The sequence below is a fragment of the Lemur catta genome, chromosome 11 (assembly GCF_020740605.2).
Source record: "Lemur catta isolate mLemCat1 chromosome 11, mLemCat1.pri, whole genome shotgun sequence".
NCBI classification, from domain to species: Eukaryota; Metazoa; Chordata; class Mammalia; order Primates; family Lemuridae; genus Lemur; species Lemur catta.
In genome coordinates, this window is record NC_059138.1 from 55,786,962 (window position 1) to 55,811,740 (window position 24,779).

Sequence of the window (24,779 nt, forward strand, 5' to 3'; positions counted from 1 at the left end):
GAGGCCCTGATGGAAAGGAGGAGTTGAAGGTGGTACTCAGGTATCCAGCTGCGATCCTGTGTGAGTGGTGGCACCGTTAGGCAGGGTGGAGAACGCAGTCCAAGGAGACCTCAGCAGAAAGTAGGAGCTCTGCTTTAAACATGTGAAGTGTGAGCTGCCTGTGAGACATTGAGGTTGGAATGCCCGGTAGAGTCTAGAGCCCAGGAGGGATATCTTGGCTAAAGACCTCAGTTTGTGGGTGATAGTGGAAGATACAGGTGTAAATACAAGCCGGAGTGAGCATATGACATGAGAAAAGACGAGACCAAAGACAGAACTGCAATGAGTGTCTTCAAATAATGTTTTTAAATCTAAACTAGAATTTGAAAAATTATTTTTTTCTATCAAAAATCTTAAAATATGTTACAAAAAGAATCACTGTCTGAAATATCCATTTATGGCTGGGTGCAGTGGCTCATGCCTGTAATCCTAGCACTGGGAGACTGAGGCTAGAGGATCACTTGAGGTCGGGAGTTCGAGACCAGCCTGAGTCAGAGCAAGACCTCATCTCTACTAAACATAGAAAAAAATCAGCCAGGTGTGGTGGTGCACGCCTGTAGTCCCCGCTACTCAGGAGGCTGAAGCAGGAGGATCTCTTGAGCCCAGGAGTTTGAGGTTGCAGTGAGCTAGGCTGATGCCACAGTACTTTAGCCCGGGCAACAGTGAGACTCTGTCTCAAAAAAAAAAAAATGATATGAAATATCCATATATGGAATTGTATAAAAGTGGTTAGGGCACCTGTTCTTAAGTGGAGAAGAACACATCCAAGAAAACAAAAACAAAATAAAAAACCCATGTCTTCATATCTCTTCAAGTCTGCACACTGATGGTAGTGCAGTAGTAAGCTTGACTTAGAATTGCCTCTGTGTCCTTGTGACCTTTTATACATCTTGGAAGCTAGTTCCTATTCATTTTGTAAGCCACAACTTATTTTATCATTTCTAACATTCATAATTTTTCACATTAGAATTGATGACGTGTTGTAGTTTACTTAGCAGTCATCATCTTAGCGGCATATGAAGTAATTGTGTATCTATCTTGCAGTTGTTGGCCTGTTCAATTAATTCAAAATCCAGTGGTAATTGCTTCGTGCCTCCCCCTTTTGGCAGCAGCAGGATGGCCTTTGGAGTCAAGAAGGCTGCAGTGAAATGGCCCTTTCTGCTCTCTGCCTCCATTCTCCACCTGACCCAGACCTGGCGGTCTCCCAAGGTGGCAGATGAAGGAGCTGCAGCCCTCTAATGAAAAGTCAGGAGTGGAGCAGCAAGGGCTCTGGCGGGAGCTCAGCCCCTCTTATCCTGAGATTTTGCAAGCCCTGAGAGGGTTGGGAAAAGCGAGAACCCAGTGGCCTCGTAAAACACAAGCCCCTCTTTTCACAGAGGGCGGCCTTGTGTCGCTCAGGGTTCTGGTTGCAAGCAGCTCCAGGGGGACTTCTTGGAAGGAAATCTGGTGCTGACACCACCTCTAGTGGGATTTAGTGGAAGGAAATCTGGTACTCACAGAATCAACAGGAGGCAGAGGAATGGGCTTGAAAAAAGATGGGGACCCAGGGAACCCGGGCACTGGACTTCTGCAACAGTCTGGCCAGGGTGTTGGGCATGACTGCCACTACTGCATTTTGCCCAAAATGATCCTAATTGTCCACTCAGCTTTGCCTCCAAGGATCCAAAGACAAAGCCCCAGTTAGAAGCAACCATTCTGACTACTGAGGTCCTGCCTGTGCCCTGGCCACCAGGAGATGGACAGCAGGGAAATGTCTCCCCTTGAACTTCAGGAGAAGAAAGTCGGGTCCAGCACATCACCAGTACAGAATTATGGCAAAGGACAATATGCCACAGACAAAAAGGGGTTTTGATATTGCCAAACAATGACAAATGTTCCCCTGCATTCCCTTTCAAATCTGTAAGGCCATCAGAGCGAGTCAACAATCAGAATGCTGTGGCATATTAAAACTGGCTACATCAGCTTCATTCTGAACCATGGACTAGTAGAGGAAGCTAACTCTTCTAGAGCACATGCAGAGGGTCAAGCCTGGTGTGAAGTGTTTTATATGTGATCGCTGCATAACATGCAATTATTCATTGAATCTTAGACCTTTAGAAAATCTTAAGGAAGGAGTAGAGTGGCTACCCAGGATTTTCCAACCAGGAGGAATGAATGTGGCCACTGGGGACGGCAGAATATGGGTGCTAAGTAAAATAGTGTGTCTCAAAGATGCCATTTTTTCTGAAGTTAGCCCCTTGGACTGACAGGTAATTAACTTCTGCCACTAGTTTAATTTCTTGTGTGGACCTGAATACAGGAAACCATACATGGGTGGTAATTTTTTTTCCTCCAATCTCAGAGGAAATGTAACCGGGTATGAACTAGTGGCACAACTCATATATCAGTAGTCTGTAGCAGGTCTACATAAATCCTTTTCTTTAAAGTTATTTAACTGTTTTGAAAATGGTTTCAACAGAAGTAATTCCAATTGCACCAGAAAGGAAACCAGAGTCTTAAAGAAAAATATACTCTCTTTGCCGAGCAAGGCAAACATATCAGTATGCAAAGAAACAAACCAGTCTCTTGTGTTTTATTTCCTTAACAAATCCACTGAAACACTTACTTTATGTCTTAAAAGGCTGATAAACAAAGAATTCTGTGACCTCTAAAAATCAATACCTACAACTGGTTTGTAACCACTTTGAAAGGACAGGGTACTATTTTAAATTTCTTTGTTATTCACAGTATCTCATTATGGGACTTTGAACATATTATAAACACAATACACATTTGTTATGTTTTTCTTTTTAAACTGATCGAAAACATATTCTCTGGGGAAGGATTTTCCATTTAAGGAATGAGATAACCCACTATTTCCCAACACACTTCTACACATAAACTAACACATTGAATCTCAAACCTAGCCCTTTTTATAGCCAAATCCTTCACCGAATAATATTTTTTCAATAAGCTCGTGGTGGCATTTTTGGTCATGATGTTTCTTTTTTGACTCTTCCAAGAATTAACGTTTAAAATAAAACCCCGTATATCTGTGAAAGATGAGAACTTGATACTATTTAAAGCTGACTAATTCAGTCATTTGGTAACACCGCCTTCAGTTTTGAGAACTAGAAACTGTGAATGCACAAACAAGATGGCTTTAATGAAAGCACAATTGTTATCTATAGTCAATAGACCTGATAATGAATGAATTCAGACCTTGACCCGTTACACCCCTTGGGTCCAGAGAATAAGAAGAAATAATCAATTCATTATGAGTCTATTTCCCCAAGCTCTTCACACAACTCACTCTCTTAACTCCTTTAAGTTTTTGCTCAACTGTCACCTCAGTGTGGCCTTTTCTGGCCACTGCATTTTAAGTCAAGACTCTCCCTCCCTTGGCCAAAATGCCTAATCCCCCTTGCCTACTTTATATTTCCCCCATAGCTCTTGTCTGACACAGCATATATTTTGTCTATTTATTTGTTTGTGGTTTATCTTACCTAACTGGAATGGAAGCCCCATGAGCACAGAGATTCTTGTCTGTCTTGTTCCCTGCTGTTTGCCCAGTGCCTGGCACCTAGTAAGTGCTCAGTGAGCATTTGTTACAAGCTATGGCAACATTTGTCTGAAGATTTCTGCCTAAGTATATTCCCAACTATTTTGATGGTTTAAAAAGCAATTTTGCATCAATTACTTCATTTAGTTATCCTTACAACAATGTGTTTTATGGAAGGATTATTATCCCAATTCAGCAGATGAGGCACCAGTGGCTCAGAAAGTTTCTATGAATTGGATAAAATCAAGGGGCCAGCAAGTGGTAGACTACAGTCTGGAAGCCAGATCAATGACTTCCCTTGAAATGCTGCTCACATCCGATTGTGAATCTTTCTGGCTGGAGGAATTAATGCTTCGTGTTAAGTATTCCTGGCCAGGTTTCGGAGCAGTGGATTCCAGAATGAAAATAAGAACAGAATTTGGATGTGGCATATATATTCTTGATAGATAAAATAATCTATTATGTACATCTCTCAAGGATGTAAAACCTACCTGTTGCTTGGCTGAACTTACATTTGCTTACCTCCTGAAAGTGGAAGAGTGATCCATGTTGAGATGCCACTTCAAAGCACCCCCACAGAGCCCCTCCTTACACGGCAACTGAGCATTGTACCTGCTTGTACTTTAGTCAGTCCTTTCTCTGTGGCATTTGTATTTCATGTCCTGCTGTGGTTCAGGAGACAGTTTGAATAGTAGTTAAAGATCCAAGACCCAAAAGCAGACAGAACCAGACAGAACTTGAAGCTTGATATGGTTGGGAGTTTCTTTGGGGGAAATTACTGTCTCCTCATCTATAAAACTGGGCTAATGGTACTAAGTTCTGACAAATTAGAGTATACAAGCAAAGCACTCATCACTACCTTAGCTATTACTGCATATCTCCCATATCCTTGCTACTAAATTGTAAGATCCTAGAAGGAAATGCACTTTACTAGCTTCATTAGTTTCCTAGAGCTGCTGTAACAAAGTACGACAAACTGGTGTTTTAAACAACAAATTTAATGCCTCACAGTTCTGGAGGCTGGAAGTCTGAGATCAAGATGCCCGCAGGCTTTGTTCCTTCTGACAGCTGTGAAGAAGAATCTGTTCTGTGCTGCCCCCTAGCTTCTGGTGGTTTGCTAGCAATCTTTGCGCTCCTTGGCTTGTAGAAGGAATCACCCTGATCTTTGCCTTCATCTTCACGTGGTGTTCTCCTTAGATGTGTGTGTCTGTGTCCAAGTTTCCCCTTTTTATAAAGACACCAGTCCTATTGGATTAGGTGCCCACCCTACTTCAGTGTAACCTCCTTTTAACTAATTACATCTGCAATGACCCTACTTTCAAATAAGGTCACATTGTGAGATCCTGGGCGTTAAGACTTCAATGTACGAGTTTTGAGGACACAGTTCAACCCATAACACTGGCCTCATCAACTTTGTGTTTGGTGTATTTTCCCTGCACTTAGTAAGTGTCAAGGCATGGCTGCTGAATCTATTAGATTTAGAGAAATGTCTCTAGAAGGTTCAGAAATGGAGACACTTTCCAGCAGCTGAGAGGCCTTTTGAAAATTGCGTCTCCATCCAAGATTTACCAAAGAAGAAACTTCCCTCCAGTTCATTCCTCACTGGGCTTTGTGTTAGATCCTTGGATTGGGAATATACATCATGTTAAGGTGCAGGGTTTTTTTGTTTTGTTTTTGTTTTTGAGATAGGGCCTCACTCTGTTGACTAGGCTAAAGTGCAGTTGCATCATCATAGCTCACTGCAACCTCAAACACCTGGGCTCAAGTGATCCTCTTCCTGCCTTAGTCTCCCAGGTAGCTAGGACTATAGACATGCACCTCCGTGCCCAGCTTATTTTTCTATTTTTTGTAGAGACAAGGTCTCACTATGTTGTTCAGGTTGGTCTCGAACTCTGGCCTCAAGCAATCCTCCCATCTCAGCCTCCCAAAGTGCCAGGATTACAGGCATGAGCCAACACACCCAGCCAAGGTGGATATTTCATTCAGGACTCTTTAAGCATAATTTTTGGAGGATATATAGCAGTAATATCTTTACATATGGGTAAGGACTTAGATGTGCTATTTATAACTTAATATTTTAAAGATTATTTGTTTAAAAATCTGTGTAAGGCCGGGCGCGGTGGCTCACGCCTGTAATCCTAGCTCTGGGAGGCTGAGGCGGGTGGATCGCTCGAGGTCAGGAGTTCGAGACCAGCCTGAGCAAGAGTGAGACCCCGTCTCTACCAAAAATAGAAAGAAATTATCTGGCCAACTAAAAATATATATACAAAAAAATTAGCCGGGCATGGTGGCTCATGCCTGTAGTCCCAGCTACTCGGGAGGCTGAGGCAGTAGGATCGCTTAAGCCCAGGAGTCTGAGGTTGCTGTGAGCTAGGCTGATACCACGGCACTCACTCTAGCCTGGGCAACAAAGTGAGACTCTGTCTCAAAAAAAAAAAATAAAAAAATAAAAAAAATAAAAAAATAAAAATCTGTGTAACAGTGTTCTTTTCGAAATTTTAAGTGCAACTTTTAATCTCATAAATGTACCTCAGTTATGTGTTAATAATAAATAGTAATTCTCCTTAAAAGTGTTTTATAATCTTTCTGATATGTGTATAGTGTGGTAATTAGGTTGGTTCCACAGTCTACATGCATACATATAGAGTACTCTATGTCTACAAAAATTCACTTTTTAAAATTTTAGTATCTAAATTGCAATGCTATATTTTACACATCCATATTTTTAATTAATATCCTTTGTACAAATCACTTGCTTAATATAGTCACAAGTTTGGGGGTTGCTTTTCAGGCTATACAAAATATATTTGGGCATTTAAGTATGCATTTATAATGTATTTTCTAAGTGGTTGGTGCTGAAATTTTGAGTTGCTAAATCTCAGGATTTATTTTGATGGGAATGGAACTATCCATAGAGCTTGAGATTTTTTAGAAGGTCTGTAAATATTTGTTGAGTGAATGATATATGGGGTGGGAGGAGAAGTGAAGTCATTTCCTTGATAAACGCCATTTGAACCAATGAAATCAATAACCTCCAGTGAATATATTATATTCAAAAACATGGAAATAAATTTCAATTTTTTTGTATCATTTTATTTTCTATAAGTTGGATTTTCTTGTGACACCTTGACTGTCTCCTAAATCTGCTATGTTGTGGCTGATGACTTCAAGCGCTCTATAATGGAAGGGGCGTCTAAGAAAGCCAGGTTGAGATAAGAGAGAAAATGAGCATACATTTGCATAGGGCAGGAAGGGCATTATAACATCTGGCAGTGGTAGCTGACTGGGTCCATTTGTTAGTGCTCATTAAATTCACATTAATGCAGAGACTGCTCTGAATGTATAAATCCCATTTGGGGTTGGTTGCTTTCTCTCAGACCAATGGCATTGACTTTGGGGACCATACCCCTGGTTGTTTACTTGCCAATGGCATTTGACCTGGGGTCAGACCTGTATTTAATCCTTTCCTGTAGGTCAAAAACAAATTAATTTGGTGAGAATTAAATTGGAAATGAGTCATCTGTACAGCAGGTGTCCCCCATGGAAAATGTGCTCCAGGTGGAAACATTTTAAGATCTGTTCCTGGGCCATCTCTGAAGAAGCTTCAGAGGTCAGGGAGGCAATTCCAAGACATCCCACGTGACAAGGGCCTGGAGACGGATGTAGCAGGTGCCCACTTGGGGCGGTTTTCTCAGCAGTTTAGGGAAACTTTCAAAGAGGCCCCTTTTGGAGAAAATTTATTCATATATTCATGAACATTTATCTTGAGCATTCATTGTGGACTGATTTACTTAGAAGTTGCCCTAAATGATTAGAACTTTACCCTTTACCCCTACCTCCCACCATCAACCAAAGACTTTGATTTGAATGAAAAAAATATTGCATTTTTCTCTTTCTTTTTTCTAGAGGATGAGGATGATGAGGAAATGGTGGAACCCAAAGGTGGCCATGATTCAGAACTGGAAAACCAAGACAAGAAACAGGAGGTGAAGGAAGGTATGATATGGGAGATGAACTGAGTAATTATTTTATTGTTTTGGTTGCTTTTACCAATGTAAGGGACTATAGAGGTAAGTAAAAACTTAAATTTACATCCCCTATATGGAAGATTTTTGTATGATTATTCAATACATTAAGATTTAGCAACATAAACTGTGATCTCTAAAGCAAGAATCATTTATTTCTTAACTGATAGAATCAAGTAAAATGCAAACCATCTGCAATTTCAGTAACAATTCTGGCCACAACTCTAATAAAATTATTATTTAATACTAAGTAGTGATAAAAGAAGATACTTGTTACCAATTGTCATGTTATCTCATTCACTCCACCATGTATTTTCAGTAATAACAGTGAAAGAAAGGACTACATATAGTTATTTATTTTGTCAATAAATTCTGAAGTGTTTTCTTGTGATCTACATAGAAACATTGACAGCGATCATTGCTATGAACTGTACTGTTAGAAGTTTTCTTCCACAACCTGTACAGGGAGAAACAACCTCTTTACAGGTTCCAGCGGTAACAGTGACTAACATTTATTACGGGCTTACCATGCACTTGGCTCTCTCCTAAACACTGCAGATGTTATCTACTCCTCACAACATCCTTTTGAAGAAGATTCTAATATTATTTCTATTTTATGGATAGGTAACTAGGAAGAGAAAGGTTTAAAAACTTACCCAAGGATATATAATTTGTAACTACATGAGCCAAGATTTAGAGTTGAATTCAAAGCCCATACATTTCATCACGCTGCCATCCTCATGTGATAGCACTGGGTCTCACGAACAGGAAGTATAATAAGAGGGAAAAAAAGAAAAAAAAGTGTGTTGAGGGGAGGAATACTGCAGGTGACATTTCCTTACAAATCGAATTTCGTATTACTTTGAGATTCTCAGCCCATTGAAATAGAAAAGAATTTTGAAATTGTCTTTCTACTGACAAAGAGAGAATGGGACCTGAGAACTGAGTGTAGATTTTAGAAGTTCTTCCATATATCCTACTGAGTGTCCCACATACAGCTCAATCTAATTCTAATTAGAAGCTCATGTGATTTGTAAATTTTAAAGATGGCTGTGGCTCTGGCACAGTAGGTGGCACGTAATCTGCACTGGGGACTTTGGTGGGAACTGGTGCATGCTGATCCCATGTACTCTCTTCAACACCTTGTACTCTCATGAGAAAATGAGAGTAGCTTGAATACTTGCTACAGGTGATGTCCATATCATATAGAATTAAATGAGACAGTTTTTAAACATTATTAAGAATGGCTTCATATTGAGGATCATTTGAAGTGTGTGTGTGTTTAACTTTGTTTTAATTTGTTTTATGCAATCTCAGGCATCTAAAAGCCAGTGCAGGATAGTGATAGAAAAAAGCACAGACTCTGGAGCCAGATTACCTGGATCAAATCTTGCTTCTGTCACTTGTCAGCTGTGTGATCACTACTGCTTAACTTAGTGTAACCTTTTTTTGCCTCAGTTTCCCCATATGGCAAACAGATAATATCTACCTCCTAAGGTATTTTTTTATAAGACTCAACGGGGCTAGTGTGGAATGATACTTGGTACAAAGTAAGTGCTATGTAAGACTCTGCTAAGTGATTATTAGTTGTCTTGCCTTGCAGTGCCTGGCTCTATAACCAGGCTCTACCCCTGGTGGGATGGATCCCCCTGGGTGTACCAGTTCTCTGTGCTCAGCTTTGCCATAGCCCATAGCTTTGACATGGGAACGTGGTTACTTGGGCCTTAGCTGACATGTAAGAAATTGTGAAAATATCAAAAGTGATGCAAGCCAAGTCCCTTTGGAGAACTATCATTAAGGGCCCTATTTCTGTCACTGTACCTGGTCTGAGGCATTGAGGAGTTCAACTGCTGTCAGATTCTGGGGTGTGAGTGAGGGCGGGAAGAAGGTTCAGCATCTTTAACAGTGGCACCTGCAAAATACACAAGGGTCACTTTTTTCTGAGAGAGTCTAAATAGATTTGATGGAAGAGATTTTACATTTAAACTTCTACTAAAAATCTTGTTTAAAAAAGATGGTGAATAGTATATCATTATCACAGGTGTAGCAAGGGACAAAACAGTCAGGATCTATTAAAATACTCTATTTTACTTTTTGTAAAATATCCTTAAAATATACCCAGTGATGGGAGCCAGGGTAGGTTTTGTGTGTCTTGGCATGAATTCCCCATCAGTACCGCCCCCAAACCCAACCTCCCAACCATCTTCTCTGGCAAAGCAAAGCAACTTCCTTCTTCATTTCTGAGCAAAAACACCCTTCAGCTTGAACTGTTACTCATGCTTCATGGAATTGATTAAAGTCATGTAAAAAGTCAAAAAGAAGTTTGAAAGAACATTTCCTGTTACTGCTGCAGTGTGCCTTATTCTCCATTAATGGCTTTTCTGCAAATTAGCACATAATGGGTTAAAAGCATGTTTATGTTGGCATCAAATTCTCTGGCTTTTTTTTTTTTTTTTTAAGCAAGACAGTATTTTGCAAACTTTTGAAAGAATCTCTAGCAGATATAATCGTGGCGCCATTCACACGACTGCATAGTAGTTAGGGCTGTGTCAGCACTTCCATTATGAACCCTGCGTTTCAGGGATTTATTACTCAGCCATAAAAATTTGCTCTGGGCTGAAACTTGACATACACAGTTTCAAACCAGGAAACACATTTTTGAGAAATCTGTTTGGCCTTTTTTTTTTTTTTTTTTTTTTGAAGTGAAGAAGAAAAAAATGTGCTGAGAGGGAAATGGGGAAAATAATCTGTGCTCACTAGCTTTTGACATTTTTGCCCATGTGATATCAAAATGCATTAAACAGTAAAGAAATATAGTTTTGGTTTATTACTGTTTTCGCTTTTTTTTTCTGCAATAGGGTAGGAAAAAAGAGTGAGTACATTTTAGCCTTTAATCAAAGTTTAGAAAATTTCTATATGCCAGTATCCTAGTATCTTCCTGTTTAGAGATTCAAAGCAACAGAATCAGGAACTTAACTTTTGTAAATATAAATTAACTCATAAACCTCACATTAACTTCAGAGAAGCACAGCCTTCATTGTTAGCTGGGTTTGGTTTTCTTGCTGCTGTTTATGAACTGATTTCACTGTAAAATTCTCATGAGAGCCACTGTCCCTATTTAATCCGATGTTTTTCCTGGCTATGTAGGTTTATTTATTTATTGTCTTTTAGATATTCTCAAAAAAATATTTTTAAATATAATTTTTATATTGAAATTTAAAGTCACATCACTGAGACAAGGGAAGACATTTCTGAATTAGATATTTTTAAAATAACATTCAGCCTAAAAATGAGATATTTAAAAAACTCAATAGAAGTTGTAAACTTCATTATGAATTTTATATTTTCATACCATAAAAAAAATCCCAAGAACCTTAGAAACCAAAAGATATAGTATATAGTAAACAGATTAAATTAAAGAGAGACTGACAAAGTACATATCAAAATCAATAAGGAAGGTCAAGAACACACAGCAAATAGGAAACAATCATCTTGAAAATACATTAAAAAGTATTTTCATATGTAAAACTAAGAGAAATTAATATTTCTATAATAAAAAAGAATAAAAAATGGATCCTAAATAAAATTTATTTTAGATTTTAATTTTGCAGGCCATAGAGTTAGCTGTCTTCTAAATTTTGAATTTCATGAATTCAGTACATTTCTTTCATACATGTTATTCAAAGTTAAATATAACTATTTGGGTAAATTTTTGATAAATTTGAAAATTGTCTTGGCATTTGGAAATGTAAGTTATATCCATGTGTTATACTTTTTACAAAGAATCTTTTTTTTAAAGAGCATTTTAAATGCATAAAGTATTGTTAACTGTCAGTCCTTGGCAGAAATACTCCATGTTTTGTGTTATGAAAATAAGCAAACAAAAAATCTGCTATAATAGCATTTTCTGCTTAACTTATAAGAAAAATAAAATATTATCAATGCCCATGTTTTGTTCTGCTATGCCTTTTGCTATTAAATTAATTCCTACCGTTTTATACTGTGAACTTGTTAAAAATAAATTTGTTAGGGAAAAGCTACAGAAACACATATTTCAGGAGAATTTGGGGTCTATACTGCAGTAAAACAATTCTGATTCTCTTTTTTTATTCCTGTACTTTCAACTTTACAGATTCCATTAATCAACCAATTTTCTTTCATGATATATGACGTCTGGAGAGGTTTTGTCCCTGAATATACCTTTTGGTTGTAGTTCCTGGATACTCCATTATGTTTTCATTATATTGTAACAACACTTATCAATTTAAAGACTTTTAAGTAGGGGAGGCTTTTCTTTTATTATCAAAAATAGCTATGGTTCTACTTAACTCCTAAGTTGAATATTATTTTTGACTCCTAAAAAGTACTCATCTGCACATGCATCTGATTATTTTGTGCTAACAAATCATGTCATTTGATCCCTGTTAGACATCAAAGCTTAATATAAAATATATCCTTTGTTTGCTTCAGTAGCAATTTGATTTCAAGCCAAATATTGTATTGTCAAACATAATATCTGAGGAGGCTACTGCTTCACCTACCTGAACTTGGCCTCTGCAAGCACACTTTGATCAGCCATTTATGTGTCTCTTAAAGAAGAAGTTGTATGTCTTGAAAGCTGAGATCAAAGTGACAATAAGCTACAGGGAAGAAAAAAATTACAGAAAATTACTCAGATACTATTTTTTTATTCAAGGTAATGGACCTGTAAGGAAAGATACAGGTGAAATAGAAGTGGCTAAAAAAGAGAAACAGAGACTAGAAATATTTTTTTATATCATTAAAAAAAAGAAATAAAGGGTAAAAGTTCCTACTTCTTTGCTTAATCTCAAGTGTCTTCCAAGTCATCCGTTAAGAGTGACCAAGACTGAGTGAGTCTTTTTTAAAATAAGGTATTCTTCTTGGCCTGTAGTATGCTTGTTTAGTGAAGTTTATTTATTTATGTAACATATTAATTAAAACAAAATGGACCTAGCATTGTGTAGGGTGTTTTTTTTCCTTTTGCCTAGTTCCATTTAGTAGTTTTATTGTATTATTGAGTGAGATAATTCAAATGTCTACTTATAGGAGTTTTAGAATGTAGACTAATAAATTACCACTTAATTACTAAATAGTAAATGTGTAACTATTTGCCCAATATATTTATCTTTTACCCTTAAATCAGACTCAAATTTTAGGCGTCATTATCTGCATTTTATAGATAAAACTGCTGCTCAGAGAACTTCAATGAATTGATTAAAGAATCACAGCTAGCGAATAGCAGGGTACATGTTTGATTCCAGGTTGGTTTTGTAGAGTCCTTTGTGTTATTTATGGCTCCCACCTGTGCCCCCAGTGTCTAGTCAAAGTCTGAGTGTACACATTGCCCACCTCACCAATTCTCAAACTAGCCTGTGAGCAACACTGCTCAGTAGAAGTTGATGGGGATCCTTGGAAAGTCCCAGTGCACACTGGCATATTTAGGGCTCTGGAGACTAAGGCAGTAAAGAAGTATTTCTAACTATATTTAGGGTTGCTAGAAACCATGGGGAGAAGGTCTTCGGCTGCAGTGGATGCATCGTGTTGCACCATAATAAATGCACCTGGAGAGCATTTATTAAGGTGTGAGCCAGCTACATCTGAATCATTCTATTAATAGTTTCTGGTAGATAGGTATTCTCAAGTCCTTCCAGATATTCTGCATCATGGTCTGGGACAGGGAAGGGGAAGTTGGAAGGGGAGAAATGTTGTAAACATTAAACCTTGAGATTCACTCCCATGACTCTGCAGAAGGGCTTCTGGACAGTTCAGATTTCTTAGGGCAGTGGTTTCAGGATACCAACAATCAAATCAAATAACATTTCCAGAAAACCTTATGCTACAGGGATTGTACCTAAATTCCTTTGACCACGTGGCCAGGTAGAAATCGTTCCTGGTTATTGGGATGGTTGTGGAAGTGTTTGTGAAACTCTGCAGGTAAGTGATTCCACCAAAGACCCTACCTGTGATTATATAATAATTTACTACCCGCCTCTTGTGGGTTTAACTTTAGGAGCTTCTGTGCTACTGAAAGAGTAATCAGTCAAACGATTATTGAAGGCTCTCTGGACCAGAGTTGAACTAGGGATCCTGAAGCACCACAAAGTTTCAGCTGACAGTTTCTACCCTTGAGGGTTTTTCAGTCTGGAGGAGTTCCTAATCCCTTCCCTATAGCTTTATGTAGAAACTACTACCGAAGGAATGGTTTACGTTACCGAACAGTAACTCTAACGTGAGCTAACTTTCAGAAACTATGACATACTGCTAGTTCTGTGATCTTTGTTTTTCTTATTTTGTATCTTCAAATTTAGTTTGATAAGATTAATCATGCTAGAAAAATGAGGCATAAAAACCATTGTGGGTGTTTTATAGAAGCATTTATATGTTCTATGTGTTTGTTTAAAAGCAGAAGATATCTTGAGTGAAAGCAGATTTGGAAGGACATGTTTCCGCTTTTGTATAAAATCTATATAACAACCAGTCAGCCTTCCCAGCTAACCATCTAAAATATTGAAACGAATTCACATAGTAGAAAGAGGAAAGATACTAGGTGGATCATATTACAGACTGTTCCTAATTATTTAATATTGCCAGCTTGGTAATAGTACAACAGTGTGTATAAATAGTTATAAATTTTATCTATTATGCCTTATTTTAACTGTTTTTTCAAGTTTAGTTTTAAAGAAAATAATATTCAGAACTGATTGCTAAAAACACGCTAATCTATTTTTATTTGTAATATTTTTCAACTCTTCAAAATTGTAATTAGGCCAGATATGAAATCTTTCTGTGGGGACATCTGCAACAGCCTTCGGTGTGATTTGGCAATAATTTAGTCGATATTAACACTTGTTTGTCTCACTGTGTCTTATTATTCCTTTGATAAGCAGTCTCTTTCAAAAGTTGGATTCTTCTTGATAAGTTTTAATTGTCCCTTTTTTCTTTCCTAAAAATCTGTTTTACAAAAAAAAAGCCCCTCCAAGGGAGCTGACAGAGGAAGAAAAACAGCAGATCCTTCATTCAGAGGAATTTCTCATCTTTTTTGATCGAACAATACGGGTAATTGAAAGAGCACTGGCTGAAGACTCCGACATCTTTTTTGACTACAGTGGTCGAGAATTAGAAGAAAAAGATGGGTTAGTCTCTTATGTGCATTTTTTTAAAATAGTGTAAGTTATCTGTTGATTCTAAATTTATTTATGTATTGGCTAGGCAAATCTCAAATTTAACAAATCAGAGGAGGATGAAATTCCAGGATTGATGTTGCTAAACAGCTTTGACTGCAGGCTTTGGTTATAACTTCTGGCTTAGAGTTTCCCTGTAATTATCTTGTGCTTCCCTGAAATGCTTTTGAACTTGATATCTGGGGAACAGTCCAGGTGATAGAGACTGGCAAAGTCACATGCATTATCCTTTGAGAAAACATTCTTATAAATAGAAAAGGAAATTTATGTTATATCCACTAGCTCTATTCTTGGTGTCTAAGCAAACAGGAAGCTGAAGAAAATAAACATGAAATATGGGAGAACTTAACTGATGTGGGAGACTGTGAGCAGAGACTGGAAAATTTTTTCTCTTTTTTGGTACCATAAGACCATGTGTATGTGTATGTGCCTTTTAGGAAGCTTATATGCAAGGGTATGTGTTTTACAGATAAAACAAAAAAAAAAACTAGTCAATAAACTCAAGTGTCCCCAAATGACTTTCTCTGTGACTGCAGCATATGTATTGAAAAAGACAGTGGCTGTCAACCATCATCACAGGGACAATAGGATGAACTTTATGAGCCTTATAAGACATAAATATAGCTGGTTTTTAGCCACAGATTTCTTTTGACCAAGAACAATATGTGAAGGTAGGATCACTTGCCTTTTTCATCAGAGATTATATTTTACTACTTCTAAAATTCAAATATGTTCTTAAAGGACAATGTCTTATCATCATTGAGGATGCTCAAAGAAATTTAACAGAGGCATTGAAAACAATTTCAAAAAGAAGTTCTGAAAATGTTCTCAACAGTTGGCAGCATGTTTAGACTGCCTTGAAGACACAATAATATCTTGAATATATATATTCTGCAATGTTTGTTATCTTTTACTCTATGACTCAGTTGATTTTGTTGGTCCTATTTCCCTCTGGGTGCCTGGCCAAGTTTCATCCCGGGGTCCTGGCAGGACTTGGGTACATGTACCTCTTGCCTGAGTTTCCAAAGATGGAGCTGAGGAAGGGTTATCAAGGGAAAAAAGTCATAATAGGTCAACTAATTAGAGCCCCAAAACTTGTCTGAAGCCGGGTTACCCAGTCTGAGCAAGAGCTATGTAAGTGATGCAGAATGCAAGCCAATGGATGAAGCAAATGAACAGGGGAAAGGTGAGTGTAGAAGAATTTCCAAACTGAAGCCCAAGCAATTTAGGCAGCTTTTTATGTAGATCCAGTAGCTGCTGGCACAGAACAAGCATTACTCAATTTAAACACTCAGCCTCGTAGAGCAACTGCATGACCAAGTGCTGAGTTCTTCGAAGGATGTGTTGTAGCCAGTTGAGTGTCAGCCAAGTAAGCGCTGGCCAAAGTGTAATCCTCCTGGACCCAGATGCTGTTTTGGTCTCTGGTAGGAAGGGTAAGTATCTGGAACACATCTGGTGAATCCTCCACTCTCCACCATGCCTGTCTCACGGTAGAAATTACCACCTACTGTTGAGCGAGGAGGCAACTGCTATAGCCGATCAGCATTTACAGGTAAATAAAAACATGCGTATCACTTCTGGTGTAAGGACAGTTAAGGTTGTATTGATATCAAAGAATCCCCTAGTGTGCTGCCTTCCCTTGTAGCAGGGAGATTTCTAATAAACCCTGCTCCAGGCTAGAGCCTATCAGGGAGAGGAGAAAGCTTTGGGACTGGTCTACATGGAAGCCTGAAACAAACTGGACATTTAATGCTAGACTTGGAACATGTGGAAATCCTTTCTGGGCCCGATTGGAAAGATCTTTTCATAAAGGAGACCATCTTTAGTTCATCTGTGTTAACCAGAGTTTGCTGTCTAGACTGATGTTTGGGCTTCAGAGAGCATTGTGTGCCATGATTTTGCCATTTCGTGTTTCAATATGAGCAGCATAGAGGGAAAGCCCCATTCTGAAGCATCGTATTTATCTCTGATGTTTACACTCTCCTAGGGATGTTCAGGCTGGAGCCAATCTTTCTTTCAATCGTCAGTTCTATGATGAACATTGGTCCAAGCATCGAGTGGTCACTTGTATGGATTGGTCTCTCCAGGTAAGAATTATTGCTGGGATGGGATGACCTGGCCTTGTGTTCTAATGGCATTTGTATAAAAAAATAAGAGAGATTTGTTCCTCCACTTTAGATATCGTTACTAAACTACAGTTTTCTTCTCTGTACCTGTTGGTCTTCTTTCTCATTTTATTAAGGTTTCAGTTTAAATTCTTCAGTCAGTTATTTGTATTTATTGAGTATCTACTATGTGCTAGGTACCAGACAAGGAGCTGGACCATTCTGTCCATGAAACTGCTCTTATTAAGGTCACTATTGATTTTCTACTTGTCAAATCCTGTGGATATTTTTAAGCCTTCATCTTCCCTGACCTCTCTTTGTCAACCAGCTTAGTTGACTTCCCCATGCTTATAGAAACAACCTGCTTCTGCTGGGTTCTCTCTACTCAACTCTCTTCTAGTTCTCTGACTTCTCCAAGACTTCCTCTTCCTCTACCACCCTGAGGTCCCTGTGGTCATGCCCTCAACCTCTGCTCTTCTTCCTGATATACCCTCCATGGGAGATCTCTTCTACTGCTAAGGATTCAACAACAACATGGACAGCCTGCTTGTATCTCCCACCCAATCTCCCTCCTGAATTTCACTTTGTATACCAGACAGATCCACTTAGGTGTCTCATAGAATCTCAAACTAATCATCTTTTCCATATATCCAAAATCCTTTTTTGACAACTACACTGTCTCTATGTTAAAGGCATCACGATATACCCAAAGGCCTACTCTCATCGTCAGCATTACCAGCTTCCTCTCCTTTATCTTCCAGACCAGTCTGTCTGTCACCAAGACCAGCCATTTCTCTACTCATCTACTCATCATCTTATACCTGTACTGTTTTTAACCCTCTAACTGGTTTTTCTACCTCCATGCTTGTCCACCTATAGTTTTCCCTCTAGACGTTTATGCAAATCATCTTTCTAAAATACAAATCTGATCACTTCATTCCCTGGATTAAAACTCTCCATTGCCCACAGGAAAAATGTCTCAACTCATTAGTATGGCATTCAGAGTGAAGGCTGGCAAATTTACTAAAAGCCAATGTGCTGAATGGCCAACTCAACTAGTTAATAATATATCAAGCACTATGCCCAACACTGAGTGGTTAAGTAACATGTTCAAAGGCACACAGCCTAGTTCTGACAGGGTCTCACTCTGTCACCCAGTCTGGAGTGCAGTGGCTTAATCACAGTTCACTGCCACCTTGAATTCCTAGGTTTGAGTGATCCTCCTGCCTCAGCCTCCCAAGTAGCTGGGATTACAACCACCATGCCTGACTAATTTTTAATTTTTTTTTAAATATTTTTGTAGAGACTGGGTCTCACTATGTTGCCCAGGCTGGCATAGCTAGCTTTTATTTTTTATCATTTATTTTTTTGAGACAAAGTCTTGTTCTGTCCCCTGGGCTAGAGTGCAGTGGCATCATCATAGCTCACTGCAACCTCATACTCCTAGGCTCAAGTGATCTTCCTGCCTCTGCTTCCCAAGTAGCTGGAACCACAGGCACACGCTACCATGTCCAGCTAAATTTTCTATTTTTTGTAGACATGGGGTCTTGCTCTTGCTCAGGCTGGTCTCAAACTCCTGACCTCAAGCAATCTTGCCACCTCGGCCTCCCGGAGTGCTAGGATTACATGCATGAGCCACCGTGCCCGGCCTCATAGCTAGCTTTTCATTTGTGTTTCCTTTATAGACAGTACTGTGCCACCTGCTCTCAAGGCTCTACATTTTACTCTCATAACAACCAAATGAGGCAGCCACTATTACTATTTCCGTGTTATATTTGAGGAAACTGAGGCTCAGAGAAGCTAAGTAACTTGCTAAAAATCACTTAGCTAGGATGTGGTAGCGTGGGGATTTAAACCGAAGTCTTTTAGCATTCTGAGGCGTAGGTTCTTAGCCATTGCCTCCCACAAAGAGCTGGATCTGAAACTAAGAGAGCTTATAGGTGCTGAATGATACGGGGCAGATAGCAAGCACTCTCAGGGTTCAGTGGGACTGGGATCTGCCTCTGGTCAGACAGGGCTTCTCAGAAGACTGGGATTTAGACAAACGGAGGAAAGAAGAGGGTGTTCTAGGCAGAGCCATAAAACGTATGAGAAGAAGAGGCCCATTTTTAATCCTGCTGGAGAACAGGAGAACCGAAGAGGAGTGGAATCTTCCAAACCGGACTGTCGTCAGCCACCAAGAGAGTGACTGTTTCTCCCCTTGAATCCGCTTTTACATCCAAACAACAAAGAGCACATGGCGCAGAGACAGGAGACAGCAGGGTTTGCCCAGCCACTTTCTGCCGGTGTGTGGGTGGTCTCCCAGCCCGCTCGGGTGTGCACAGAAATCAGATCCAAGCCCGAGGAAACACCTTAGCTCAGCTTGTTCACTTGTTCGGAGTCTGGAAATTACCCAGGAACCTTATCTGACACCTTCCTCAAAGACAACTGTTAACGGTAACAGGGTTACCTCACCTGCTGGGGTAGGTGAGGGGCCGTATTGCCGTGGATGTGTTTCCGCACTCAGTCCCGTGTGACATTTGTGTTGCAGGAAGTGAAACCGGAAAGGGCAGAAACTCCACCATAAAGAGGCCACATTTATGTCTCCCACGTTTGTGTAACCTGTCCACCCACACTGTGGGGAAGGGGCTTGTATTTCTGAAAAATGTACTTTATAATGGGGCATAAGAAAAAGTATTTGGAACCCTCAGCTCCTACATCACAACAATTTTGTGGGGTTTGAAGAACCAGGTTTACATGTTCAGAGACTTTCTGAATGGATCTGGATGTGATCCAGCGATATTAAGAAAGAAGAGAAGGATGGAGGCACAGTCTCGGAGTCTAGTAGTGGCATGCGTGCCTGGGATGATTTCCTGACTGTAACAGAATGAAACTGCGGGGAGAAAAAGGAAGAAATTATAAGGTTTCAGCATGGCTTTGCTTTGATCTCCTGGGCCTCTTAAAGAAGAACACTTTAGTGTTGCAAAATATATCATCCACACATCATTCCTTGGAAGAAATTTGGGAACTTGGGGAATTATGTCAACTCTGTCACTCACTGAACGTTGTTTAGCACAGTGGGTCGGTAATACTATCCACATATCACATGACAGATTTTGCGGACGTGTACAGAACCAGACTCATGACCTCACTCCCACTGCACATACTCCTCCCATGTGTAAATAGTATCTTCCAATCCTGCAGTCACCCAAGGTACAAACCTGAGTCTTCTTTGACAGCTCATTTAGTTGCTAAATCCAATCAAATTCACGGTAGCAAAAAGACTCCCACTGACACCAATTTAAATCTACTAACATGTGGATTTTACACCTACTTTATGTCATACCCTCTACTTCTTGCTTATATTAGAAAATAGCTTCCTAACTGGTCCCCCAACTTCCACTCTCTACATAGTTGAGTCATTGTAAGTGTTTTTACCAGATTCATCTTCATAAAGATTACTTAACGTGTCCTCTATATCAACTTGGGCAAGTTGCCTAACTTCTCTCGGCTTAAGTTTCCTCACTCTAAAATGATGATAGTGATAATACCTATATCACATGCTTACTGTGAGTATTAAATGAGTTACTGTATCTTAAAGGACTGAGAATTTTAAAAGTGCCTTGTACATAAGAATGCTCAGTAAATGCAACACAGTAATGAGAGTAATAGTAGCAGTAGCATTAGTAGTTGCAGAGTAGGACTCCTGTTGTCCCCAGAGAAAAATCTAAAATGGTTAGCCTGTACTCTGTGACGTCCCCAATGATGCCCTGAGGCATTTCCAGGCCTTTCTTCTTTCACATCTCTTCACATAGCCTTTCTCCCAGCCAAATACTACAACACGATGGCTCCTGAACATGTTCGTTTTCACTGTACTAGTCAAAAACGCTTTACCTCTGGCTAGGTTAAGTAGAAAGAGGAGTCTATTAAAGAGCCACTAACATAGTCAGGGAATCCATGAAAAAGAGGGAAAATTGAAACTCAGAAATACTAGAAATCTGAGCAGCTTGAGGTCCCTCACCAATAGGATACTGGCATTATCCTGACTCATTTGCCAGCCTAGAAGTTCTGTGTCTTGGTTCAAAATTTACAATATCCAGGTTACAGAATGTGATTGGCTCAGCAGGGTCAAGTATCAACCCTGCAATTAATTAATTATCCCTAGGAAGTTAGACATCTGTGTATTGGGGTCATCTCCAAAGACAGAGAATCATGTGAGCCAGGTGAATACCCAAGAGAATCTCCCACACTGTCTTCGTACTCTTGTCCATACTCTCCTCTCTCTTCTTTCCTAATAACCTGTGCACTTGGCAAGGCCCAACTCAAGTCCCATTTCTTCTCTGAAGTCCCCTCAAATTTATCCTCACTGCCATACTCCATCCCAACTAAAGTTGGCATGTCCTCTTCCATGCTGCTACAGAACCTTGCTTATACGTCCATTGTATCACGTCATGCTTTGCAATTATTTTGTGTTGTGTTTGTGTTGTCGTCATTCCAACATGTGTCTTTTCTCCTTCTGCTTAATGGTGAGTCCTTAAAGAGCAGAGCGTGCCATTATATTATGAGCATTCTTGTCCCACATTTTACTGGGCACAGTGCCTTACACATGGATAGGGCACTTGACGGATGCCGTAATGGACAGGAAGGGACATGGTCTTTGAAGCCCAATAGATTTCAAGTGGGGATCTCACATTATCACTTATTAGCAACATAGCCTGGAACAAATTATTTAACTCAGGATCCTTGGCTTCTTTGTCTGTAGAAATAAGTAAACCGTTGCCTACTTTAGAGTGTTGTGAGGACCAAACGAATTAACATATCACCCAGCTCAATGTCTGGCACTTAATGGGCACTTAAGATGTGTTGGTTTTTTCCTCTCCAGTAAATGTTAGATTTCATTTATCTGGAAGAACAAACCGGGTATGAGAGCCTATCTAGTAATTTCTGGGTAAAATTCCCCTAGGTTCAATATTGGACAGTCCTGCTGTATGAGTAATCAAATGATCACAAATTTCATAGTTGTTCATGTCTCTTTAAAATTATAATTTTAACAACATTTCACATTTACATAATTGTTTAGAGACTTTTAATTGGAGATTAAGAAAATACGACTAGTCATGTTTAAAGTAACAGTGGAAAAGGACTTACTAGAGGACACTTTGAGGTCATAAAAACTTGCATGAGCTAAAATTTAAATCAGTATCTTTGGTCCTCATGATCCCAGTTATAGAGATTATGCCAAAAGCATTTCACTGTTATTTTACTAAAACACTCCCTGTTTTCTAAAGGAAATTTAAAGCTAAATAGTTTAAAATATTTTTAAAAGAGAAAAAAGAAAAGCTGCAAGTGGGTGTAAACGATGAGACCCAGATGTGAAGCTGGAGGATATTATTCCAGACACATCTGGCTGCTCTTTGGCCCCTGTGGTAGTGGTGTCGATGTTTATAGAGTTGCCTTTTCACATGTGACATAGTTAAACTTCAGATGGACAGTCTGGAGACTTCTGTGTTTATCTGGATGTTAGTTTCTTTGAATGGGCTTTGAATCAAAGGCCCTTCTTAATGGCCTTTGATTCATCCGCTGAGGAGTGTTTTCTAATAAAGAATGATTACTTCCCCTGGTGGCCACATGCATGTGTGTCGTTGTATGCTTATACCTCCTCTGCACCAAGCAGCAAGCTGTAACTCTCTGCAGCTTTCTTTCTCAAAGCCACAGAGAAGACTTACTGTGGAAAAAAAGTCTGTGTTCAAATTAGGGAAATCTTCTGCTAAATATATATATATACATCATAGTGAAAAAAGAAGGAAAAAATTAAATGATCTATGAGAAAGGAGGGATATGATCTGCCATAATCCTGATGCTATTTTTAATGGAACTCCCTTATGACAATCCCAGGTAGGAATGGCATTTCCATGAAATGTACCCTAACTCATAAATACTTCCTACGAGATTTACCTTCAGTTTATTTAGTAGCACTCAAGACAGAGTTCATGTAGGGTGAGTAGGTATTTCTAACACCCAGCATCACTGTGGAGTCCTCCTTGTTATTTTGCTCGTAGTGTTTCTTGCATCTAAGCCTTTAATTATTGGCATTGTTTGACAACAAAGGATTAAATATAAGGCCTTTCTACTGAGCACAAAGTTTCTGTAACAAAAAGAAGTTTATAAAAGTAAAAATTAAAAATAATTTCAACAGATTTTGGCACAACTTTATCATGTGCTAGGAATTACTAGGCCCTGGGTTCAGAGGTCAGTAAAAACCTATCCCTAAACTTAAAGAGATTACAGTCTAGTGAAAGACATAGGTGGGGAAAATATCATAATACAATTTGACAAATGCTTTAATTAGGGGTGGAGGGACACAGAATACTAAGGGAGCTGAGAAGAGGCAAGGAAGGGGGGTGAATGGTTAGTGAGGATTGTTTGGAGGATTTGATGCCCGAGTTGCATCTTGAAGGATGAATTAATGATGTAAACAACACAGAAGAGATATTCCAATGAGAATGAGTATCACACTCCTAGGTACAGAGGCTGGGGGGAGAGGGAGGGTTATAAAAGAACAAGCAGGAAAGGTAGAAAATGACAGATCATGAAGGATCCTACATGACCTGGGTTTTGCCTTGAAAGTAAGGACGAGCCATTAAAGTATTTTGAGCTGAGGAGGGACTTAGCCAAATAAATATTTTGTAAAGTCATCCTGACAAAGGATGGAGAGTGGAGTGGGTGAGGGTAGGGCTGGCAAGCCTGGAAGCAGGAAGACATTCAGGAAGCTGTTGCCTTCCTCAGTGGAACATCGGAGGAGCAGCAGGTTTTATGTGGAAGTCAGTGAGCTTGTTTTTCCATGCGCTGCATCTGCTGTCTCTATGGACAGCCCTGAGCAGTCCCCAGCAAGCACTCAGATGTCAGGGTCTGCAACTCAGAGAGAAATTAAACCTGGAGATGTAGATTTGAAACTTATCAGCCTATTAAGGTTATTAAATCCATTGGAATAGATGAGCTTGCCCAGGAAGGATGTGTAGATGGAAGGAAAAAAGAGCACAGAACAGCCCCCCTTGGAATATAGGTAATGGAAGGAGAACTTATAGGGACTGAAAAGAGTGGTCAGGAAAGAAAATCAGGAGAGAAAGATGTAATGGAAGCCAACATAGGAGAAGGAAGGGAGTAGCTCCAAGTATCAGATATTAATAATACAGAGAGTTAAGTAGTGTTTGAAGTTTAATAGTTATCGGTGACCATGGCAGCCCATATGAAGGCAAAAACTGGATTGTAGTGGGTTGAGGCAGTATGTTGATACTAAGTATGCCATAATTTTACAAGAAAGCATCATTTACACTGTGTAATATAGCATGTGAATGTAGAAATAAAAAAGGTTTTCTTGTGACATCATCCCAGCATAATCCATCCTTGTGACCTCTTCCATTTAGTACCCTGAGCTGATGGTTGCTTCATACAACAACAATGAAGATGCTCCCCATGAACCAGATGGAGTGGCCTTGGTTTGGAACATGAAGTTTAAGAAAACCACACCAGAATACGTCTTCCACTGTCAGGTAGGCGTCAGCATAGTAAAAATAACTTGCATCTCCTGCTAGACCAAATATAGTCCCTGCCATATTACATCTGTCTTATGTCGAGAGGAAGAACTGAGTTTAAAAATGAAATGGTTGACCATTTTGGAAAATTCCCCCACAGTAACCTAATGTTTGGGGAAAGTGGCAACCCTCCCCAAACAGTTAGGAAGCTTGGTTGGGGACTGTGTGTCATTTTCTTTCTATTTAAAACAGCCCCCGCAAGGATGAGTTTATAAAGACCTCGCACTTATGAAGAAATCGTGGTATACCACTTCCCCTGCCTAGCAGCAACATAAGCTTGCCCACCCACGTGGACA

At 39.4% G+C, this 24,779-nt stretch overlaps 1 protein-coding gene across 2 annotated transcripts in view; it reads left to right on the forward strand.

Moving 5' to 3' along the window:
* Positions 1-24,779, forward strand: part of DYNC1I1 (dynein cytoplasmic 1 intermediate chain 1) — a 299,869-nt gene that overhangs the window by 172,356 nt on the left and 102,734 nt on the right. For both annotated transcript variants that reach the window (XM_045565532.1, XM_045565533.1), the window contains 4 exons: positions 7,487-7,576; positions 14,597-14,759; positions 16,795-16,894; positions 24,316-24,441. In XM_045565532.1, coding sequence (XP_045421488.1) covers positions 7,487-7,576; positions 14,597-14,759; positions 16,795-16,894; positions 24,316-24,441 — 479 coding nt within the window. The remainder of the gene's footprint in view (positions 1-7,486; positions 7,577-14,596; positions 14,760-16,794; positions 16,895-24,315; positions 24,442-24,779) is intronic.